At 43.2% G+C, this 9,599-nt stretch overlaps 2 protein-coding genes across 2 annotated transcripts; both read left to right on the forward strand.

The window, feature by feature from the left end:
- Window positions 1–633: 633 nt before the first annotated feature.
- On the forward strand, window positions 634–804 carry SS1G_10703 (predicted protein; the record flags this gene model as incomplete). The annotated part of the gene is made up of 1 exon (XM_001588206.1): window positions 634–804. The coding sequence occupies one exon, from the start codon at window positions 634–636 to the stop codon at window positions 802–804; it is 171 nt and encodes a 56-aa protein (XP_001588256.1).
- Window positions 805–2,833: 2,029 nt separating this feature from the next.
- On the forward strand, window positions 2,834–9,152 carry SS1G_10704 (hypothetical protein; the record flags this gene model as incomplete). The annotated part of the gene is made up of 2 exons (XM_001588207.1): window positions 2,834–8,351; window positions 8,404–9,152. 2 exons carry the CDS (start codon window positions 2,834–2,836, stop codon window positions 9,150–9,152), a joined length of 6,267 nt encoding a protein of 2,088 aa, XP_001588257.1.
- Between the last annotated feature and the right edge of the window lie 447 nt (window positions 9,153–9,599).

Raw genomic sequence — 9,599 nt, forward strand, 5'->3', positions numbered from 1 at the left:
TCAGATCGGAAATGCTTGGTCGCTGGGTAGCTGGGTATTTGCAATGTACCGGGATGCTCTGACAAGAAACGGAACAACGTAGTTGCGAAACCATGATTATTATGGGGTAGTTTCAATGAAGCTCGGGAAGTTTCTACTTTTGAATACCCTTTCACGTGCTTCAAAGATGCCCGAAAGCCTTAAAATTCATGAGTAAATTTGAGATTCCTGGGATTTTATTGGTCAATTGATATCGGGATTTCAGATATTCCGACTCGAGATTGAGATTGAAAATTGAAAAAAGCATCGGAATTGAGAGATTCCGAATCCTAAGTTTTATTGCCGATCTGTGCTCAAAAGAGGCTTAGTGTGAGGTGTCATAGACGGCATTCCGTAAATCCCAATTGTAAAAATAAGTGACGGACGGTACTCCGTAGATCTCGATTGTAAGCACCTAACCGGCACTCAGCGATAGTTGATGCCTAGTACGCTAAGGCAAATACCGGCTTATCGGGAATAAGATATTCCGACAAACCATTCGTACCTACCGGTAGGTACTTTTGTACTTTTAGTCTTCAACCCCAACCCAACTTTTTCTTCAAGAATGAGCAAATGAATCTTCAATTGGCACTTTTTATGATTTACTCAACACCAATGACTAGGTACATAGATAATCTTTATTCTGATAACGGCAAACGATATCTCAGTCCAATCTTTATCTACCTGCGCATGTCCATCGTCAGCAGCCTGTTGTCCTCGAAGTACGAATCACACCGGATCTTACAGCAAATGTCGCACGGCAAATACTCGCCGGGTACTACATGATTGTTTGTTTGATCGAGAATCTATTCTCGACATATCTCATCAAGATCCTCTACCACTCATACACACCATATCAATCTCAACATAGCATGGCTCGAGAAACCGTCTTTTTCTTCATTACCGCAACTTATCTAAACAGGAAACCCGTTTAGAACCGTTAACATCAGCACACCCCTTTCTTCGACCCGACATTTTACCATCTCTGCCTCATTGCCTTGGACCACATGAGGAATTATTTTGCGAAAGACACGATACATACTTATCAGAAATACGTTTGTTTGTGTAACCTTATTTGTAAATTCCTATCTCCCAAAACTCAACCTTATAGATGCTTTTCTCAACATCAAGCCTTATCATGGACAACATTCCTGCCTCGAGATGGAGAACAACATGAAAACGGGTCTGTAAATTCCACACCAAGGTCAACCTGGGGTCGATCAATATAATTAGCCTCCACTCATTCATTTACACTGATGGATGTTAAAGTTAAAAGCTGACGACTTTAGCAACCACGAAGAGACTTCGTACGCAATGTATAAATAACCTTTAACATCTTTACGGTGCGACTATATGTTGTACTTCATATCCATCCATGGTCTTTCACACACGTGGGAGGAGGGGCATCTAGTATTTATAAAATGTAGGGCTCCGTACCTGACAAGTAGTTAATTTGGCAGTCTGTGATGCCATGAGCTTTTTCCCTGCAGCTAGAGGACAATGGGATTAGTGAGAGTGGCTTCCCGCTAAACTTTTATTACTCGTCTCCGAACAGGGGGGGAAGTTCTGCCGATGTGATGAACCAGCCACAAGCAAATGATTCACTTGATATAAATCTCCATATACGAGTTCCTAATAAATAATAAAAAGGATGTTTATCTTGAGCATCGATAAATATTTATCATTTTGTGACACTTATACGGGAGTTGATTGGATACATAGATAGTCTAGTCGCTAGTACTGCAAGTAAATCTAGAGTAGATTAGAGTAACAATGCTCGGCAGTAAACAAGATGGAATCGAACGAATCGGAACATCAGTCAATCAATACAGACAGCGTACACGGTAAAAGTCTAGACGAATATGCAGATGGAGTATGGCCAGAACGGTAGTATTAAACTTGTTATAACTTATTAGAAGATGTAAGATCTTACTTATGATTACAAGATACTATCAATTTACAGCTTCTATTAAGTATATGATATGATATATGATATGTATAGTCTTTCAGGGGAAAGCACACTCTCACAATGATTCTTGGTGCGTCCCAGAATTTCAAACGAGTTATATAAAAATAAATCCCTTGATGCACATGTTGAAAAATAGTATATATAATAAGACAATAATATTAAAAGAAATAAATCAATGCTATGTATTATTCAGCCTTGTATTGAATTGTGCTCTTCTCTTCTTTTTTGCTTTTGTTTCACTAAACACAGAAGATTTGCGATAAGTGAAGTACAACCTCGAGTATCTTGTCATATCAACCAATTTCCCGTTTCCAATTTCTATTTTCTAATTTCTAGACAATCGCCGACTGCATTCATCATCGCATTTAGTTATTACCAGGTAGGGTAGGTAGGTCACTCCTGTTTAAGTCTGAGCGCACATTTAATTGTACCCATCAGGATTACCCCCTTCCAACCTTACCTACCCAGAACAACTTACCCCAACCTTCCAAAAAAAAACTTTATGATATTAACGGCGAGGCCAATTCTCGAAGCCAAAAAATAGTTTGGACTCGAATCTTCAATACCATCCCTCCATCCTATTCCATCCCTCCATTACATTCACAGCCCACCAGTACCAAATCTCTCGACCTCGACCCTCGATTTCTGTGGCTACTACGACAAGTTTACATTTGAGAAAAACAAAAAAGATCAACAACGCCAGAGAAGAAGGAAAAAGTAAAGAAAAAGAAACTTCTCTCCTGATGAAGCAGATTTCATTTTATCCATCGCCGACATACCTTTGCTAATTAGCCCCGTCGCGCCGCGTACCGCATTCCACATTCTTCCCAATGCGCAGTTGATAATATGCCCTGGCAACCTCTTCCACGCATCGCATTCGCCGTCGCAACATTCCCTTTTGTTGCTTCTTCGCCCGCAGATCTCCCACTCGAGCTTGGAGATGAGTTATACATAATTGAGCAGGGTGGAAAGGATTTACAATGGTTTCGAGGATATCTGGTTGCACCGCCCAATCTGCTGGCTGGTTTGACAAGCACAAAAGGGCAGACTCTTGAGGCAAGGGTTTTCTCTGGCATTTTCCCAGCCAGTTGCGTAGAAGTTCGGGAGGTGCTAGGGGATGATGAGGGACAGAGTCAGGTTTCTACGGAGGACGGGGACGGTGTTAATGAAAACGGATTGACGAATGGTATTTTGGCAGACAAGAGTTCTAGTGCTATTAACGGCGCTCAGGTACAGCAGTCCAGAGGATCAGCAGAAATCGACGGCGCAAATGGACAACCTGCCAAGAAGAAGAGAAAGAGTAAAGTTTTCACGAATGGGAATGTCAACAGATACTCAATTACTGCGAAACGAGAACCCGGTGCGCCAAAGCCAGCAGCTCCAGTACCTATGCTGAAGATCGGAGACGAGACACCAACATCTGCCTCGGAGCCATTAGTAGACGAAATCGCATCCTGTCTAAGAGAATGGCACTCTACAAATTTGCACGAGCTTCTACTTTCGAGACAATATCACAAATTGGATAAGATGTCAACTTTGGTAAAAACTCTAGATCTTTCAAGGAGGCAAATTCTGCATAATGTTTGTACGAAACGCGAACTACAATCTTTAAGAGAGAAGACAGTATGGGACCTCGTGAGGGGAAACAAATTGTTAAATGGGGAGGTTATTGTTCGGGATCCTGCTGCTCGCGGTAGGGTACTCACAGGTGATGATTCAGCGGTAGATGTCACTAGACTTCAATCTATGATGAGTCTGCTGGATGAAAAACCTCAACTTTCGGTTCCAAACGAAAACCTAGCACTACACCATCTCCAGTTGGATGTGAAGGCTTTTGTTGGCGCGTCTACAGGATCCACAACTCTATCGTTTTTCCTAGCGACGAAAAAGCCAGGTTCGATAGGCGTGGCACTTTCGGAAACTTACACTGTGGAGGTGCCTGCCAGTGCTTCTCTTTCAAGTATGGGAAAATCGGGACAAATAAGAACTCTGTTTACAGACCTCGCATCCGCGGACATTGGAGATTTACCTTCTACGGAAGGCGAGCTATATCTTATAGTGAAAGTGCAATCGTCGTCGCAAGTCACAGCGGGCAAACCTACATCACGTAGTGGATCAAGAGGCAATTCGTTTTCTAGGGATAGTGTTAGTAAGGATCGAGATAGGCCTGCACCTTCTGGCGCTGCAGCCAAGGCAGGCAGGAGGAGTTTGATGTGGGGTAAACCTAAGAATACACCCAATGCCGGAAAATTAAACTCTATGACCGAGAATTCCGAGCCCAGCGGTGAATCCCAGTCCAGTCGAGATGGCGCCAACAGGAGTTCATCGTCACGAAATGGTAGCGAGTCAAAGCCTGGGACTATAACTCAAACCATCTCCAAGACTGTTGGAATGGGAGCTCTAAGGTTGAGCTCGCTGATGAAAAATCAAGATGAAGCTGAGCATGTTATGACCATATGGTCGCCATCCACTACTCCTGGGAATGACAAGCCGAGCCCGAGTGAGGGATGGGAGGATATTATTCGTGATCTAATGACGAGCCAATCTGGTCAGTATGAAAAATCTCGAAGAACGGAACGTCTACAGGTATATCTGAAAGCATTTGACAGTCCAGACGCGGACGGCTTGATCAAGTCTACTCCGACTCTATTGTCTGGGATCTTGAAGACAAATAAGATGGGCTTTTCCGGGGCGCCAACGAAACCAAGGTCAGATATTTATGTTACCCTTGATGAGGCATTTCTTCCTAAGCAAGCTCTTCTATCGCGATCAATTGGCAGTGCGATGCCTGTACCCTCATCATTTGTAGGATCGAATCTTCAAATTACTATGGAAGTGAGGAAATCAAGCGGAGAGCGGCTTGAGGGCGCTATCTATCCCTCATCGAATGCAGATGGTCAAAGTTCATGGGAGTCGGTAGCAGCCGAACGAGGTGATGCTTGGAACCAGACTCTTCGCTTATGTATCCCTCAACAGGAGGTTCCTAATTGCCATCTAGTAATGGTTCTTGCGGACGCACCGAATCATCCACTTGCCATATGCCACATCCCACTTTGGGACCAACAAGCCTTTATGCGAGATGGGCATCATTCTCTGCTACTGTATAAATACGACGAAACAACTATGCTACCTCGAGGTAGTTCGACTGGTAAAGGCGGATATCTTTCCTTACCATGGAATTCTCGTGGTAAGGATGATGTATCGAAGGACGAGGCCGTCACTGGACCGATTGCAACTCTTCGTATTCAGACATTTTTATGTAGTACAAAGTTCTCACAGGATAAAGTGCTCTTACGATTACTCAAGTGGAAGGATCAACCGCCGGGGGACCTGCAGCAGCTTCTACAACGACTAGTTTTTGTCTCGGAGATTGAGATCGTGAAGTTGCTCAGCGACGTATTTGATGCTATTTTTGGAATACTCGTTGAAAATACCGGGAACGATGATTATGAAGACCTTATCTTCAGTGCCCTAGTTACAGTTCTTTCCATTGTACATGATCGAAGATTCAACCTCGGCCCCTTGGTAGATCAATATGCCGAAACTAGATTTAATTACCCGTTCGCATCGCCTTGTCTCGTGAGGTCCTTTACTCGGTTACTTGCCAGTCCTTCTGATCCAGAAACTTCGAGGAAACTACGCGCTACATTTAAAGTCGTTCGACATATCTTGAAGTTCATCACTCATGCAAGAGGGCAGCAGAAAGCGAAGGAGGCTGACATTGGCATCACCCATTCCAGCTCAGGGTTCGGCCGCCAACTGCGCCAAATTTTCAAGGCACTCGAGGGAATGATGAGAACTACGGCACCCATTCTGGTGGGAAGTCAAACATTAGCTGTTCAACATTTCCATACTTGGCTACCAGAGCTTAGCGGCTTGCTTAGCAGGGAGCAGATTTTGCATATTGCCATCGACTTTATGGATTCATGTGCGTTGGTAAAGGGCAAACTTATATTGTATAAACTTGTTTTAATTATTAATTTTTCTCGAATGGATCTATTTTCTAGGCCTGAACACTTGAAAGCTCTTGCTACGAACACGTCCAAGTGGATTTTACCGCATTGGGGCAAAACAACAGAGGTTACTGAACAATGGAGGGAGCAAGTTCGACTTTGTTGCTCAATTTTGGCGATTCAAATGAAAAATTTGGGCTCTGAGATCCCTCAATACATACCTAAAATCATCGATTCGTATCTCGCATTACGTACGGGCGAAGTAAAGTCGCAAACTCGCTTGTCCTTACTCTTCCCCACAGCATACCCTTTTCCCAGCAAAGCAATAGCCGAAGAGGCCGAGTTCGATGAGGTGCTTGTTGAGCTTTCGGCAGTCTTGTCTGCCATCTCAAACTTACCTGCAGGCATGCAGCTTGAGCTTGCAGAAGGTGATATGGCGACTCTGATTGAAGATTTTCTGAACACACATTTAAGCATATTAGAATGTGAGGCATTTCCGCAAAATTGGTTAAGCGTTCGCATCTTCCATCACAAATCCACACTCAAGACACTCGAGTACCTGGCGGGCATTCTTCTGGACAGATTCTTACCTCATCCCGACGATGCGGAGAACTACAATACAGAATTATGGAAGGCATTCTTCACTACTTTACTCAAACTTATTGGTAGTGATTCTTTGGCACTGGAAACTTTCCCCGAGCAGAAACGACGAGCGGTGTGGAAAATTGCTGGCGATGTGCGCGAGACTGGTGCCGAGCTGTTGAGACGAACATGGGAGTTCACTGGTTGGGATACCACCCATGAGGAGCGACAGAAATACGCCTTGGCCAAGATGGGAGGTTACCAAGTCCAATACGTGCCTGCTTTAGTCGGACCCATCCTTGAGCTATGTCTTAGTGTGCATGAAGGTCTTCGGCGCGTGGCAGTAGAGGTCCTCCAAACCATGATTGTCAGTGAATGGACATTGAGTGAGGACTTGAGTGCTATTCAAACTGGAATCATCGAATGCCTGGATCACCTTTTTAAATCGAAGCCATTAACGGAAAGCATTTTACAAAAACTGTTCATAAATGAATTGTTCACCCTATTTGATAATTTGTCTCGAAACCCAGATGATCCGCTGTATAACGCGGTGAAAGGACTCATTGGCACCACCGATGAATTCCTTGATCTTCTCGTTGCAGTTCATAGCACGGATGTCACTGGTGAAGCTTCTCATATGATTCATCGTTTACGATTGATGGAGTTTCTCCGGGATATGCACAAGGAAGATATCTTCATTCGATACGTCCATCAACTTGCAGAATTTCAAACCAATGCTGGCAATCACACAGAAGCTGGACTTGCATTACGACTTCATGCCGATCTGTATCAATGGGATCCTTCGAAGCTACTACCACCGCTAGACGATCCAGATTTCCCAGCTCAATCTCATTTTGAACGAAAGGAGCGAATCTATTTCGATATGATTAAGAACTTTGAAGAGGGTGAAGCATGGAGTAGTGCCATAGCTGCGTACAAAGAGCTACAATATCAATACGAAGAGAATGTTTTCGACTTTTCTAAACTGGCTAGGACACAACGAGCAATTGCCACGATTTACGAATCTATTTCAAAGGCTGACAAAATTGTCCCAAAGTACTTCCGCGTCATCTATCGAGGAATGGGATTTCCACAAAGCTTGCGCGACAAGGAGTTTGTGTATGAAGGCTCTCCCAATGAAAAGACATCGGTATTCACAGATCGAATGCAAGAGCAACATCCTTCAGCCCAGATTGTTACTTCTGGCGATGTTGACGATGTGGAAGGACAATTCCTGCAGATTTCTGCTCTGAGCCCACATCGAGATATTGCTCATCACGTCTTCCAACGTTCTAAAGTTTCTCAAGTGGTCAGAGACTATCTCCTGTCAGCACATCCTCGTTATTTCTCTACCACGTCTCGTCGTACCACTTCGGGTCCAATAGGGGATCACTCCGCTGAGAAAATAATTTATACTACTGCAGATACATTTCCAACGATTTTACGTCGAAGTGAAATTATTTCCGTGGATAAGTATAAGCTTGATGCTCATCAGACAGCTTTGGAACGAATTATTCGCAAAACTCAAGAAATGGCAGCTGTGGAAAAGAGAATCGCAGATGGTGAAGATGATATTGCACCACTTCTTGTTGAAGCACTCAATATATCCGTCAATCCTACTTCTGAGTCTAGTGTAGCAAGGTATAGGGAACTGTTACCTAATCCTATTGATGATGAGGATGAGGACGGAGAGGGAGAAGTGATAGAGTTAAGCCCTGTAGAAAATGCGCTTAAGATTGCTTTGATTGATCATGCAATCATGATCAAAAGATGTCTAGCGATGTTTGCAAAATCACCTAATCTTCACAGTCAGGATGATTTACAACACTGTAAGATCTCATCTTCCTTATCTTCACCATGATTTGCTAACACGTAATACAGATTTCGAACAAACTTTCTCACCCGAACTCGCTTCACTTCAAATTCCCCAACCGCGTCTCTCAAATACTTCCCCTGGTCTTGTCCCAGGCTGGGCACTTTCACCGTCATCATCAAAAGGAGATCTATTGAATAACTCACAGGGTCATTTGACACTTCCTCATTCTCATTCTTTCACAAATGGTACTATTGATACCAGTATCCTCGATAGTCCCAACCAAACTCGCGCTACTGCTGCTTCTAAACGTATCAGTTCATTTCTAACTCGAAATGCAACTTTTCCCGAGCGAGAAAGCCGCCCTCTAAAGAAAGACAATCGTAAGAGCTTCTTTAGCGGAAATGGATTAAGTATGAATGGAATTTCTATAACCAACAAAGATCGCGGTCGAAAAGAAGAGAATGTAGATGGATTTCAAATCACCGAAGAACATGATTTGTCAAATGGTAATTTAGAAGATTCAAAGGAATGGGTAACACAGTCGGATCTTTCGGTTCAACCTCCACAGGGGAATTATACCACGAATAGTTTAGGTCAAGGAAGGAGAAGTAGTAGTTCTCAACGTAGACCAGATACTACAGGAACGGGAAGTAGCCAGGGTATGGCGGGACTGGGTATGGGCATGGGAATTGGAATGGGGAGTAATGGGACTGGTCTTGGAGGAAGTGTGAGGAAGAGATTTAGTATGTTGAGGTTAGGGAAGAAGGGGAGTACGGTAGGAAGTGGATTGAGTGGAGATGTGGTTGAAGAATAGAAATGAGGTTCTGGGTATGAGGGGAAATGAGAGGAAAAGATGAGAAAAAGAAAAGAAAAGAGATATTAATGATCTGAAGGAAATGAAGTGAGTGGAAGGAGAAATATGAGATTTTCAGGCTATAATCTCCAAAACATATCATAACATAACATACTTGTATATGTATGTTTCCTTCAGTATACCTGGATATTGTTTTCACGATAAATGCATAGAGGATGAAACATCTGAGTACCCCTCCCTCTATGCATTAAACTTTTCTTGCACATACATACATACATACATACATTTGCTTTCTTCAACTTACTTTACTTTTAAGATATCTTCTGGTTTTTGTTTTTCTCTTTTTTTCTCTTTTGTTAAGATTACCATTTGTTACCATTTGTTTTTGAGCGCTGGTGCTTATCTGGAGCGTATCTGGAGCTAGATAGGCAAGCAAGCAAGGAAAGA

The sequence above is a fragment of the Sclerotinia sclerotiorum genome, genomic scaffold (assembly GCF_000146945.2).
Source record: "Sclerotinia sclerotiorum 1980 UF-70 scaffold_16 genomic scaffold, whole genome shotgun sequence".
NCBI lineage: Eukaryota > Fungi > Ascomycota > Leotiomycetes > Helotiales > Sclerotiniaceae > Sclerotinia > Sclerotinia sclerotiorum.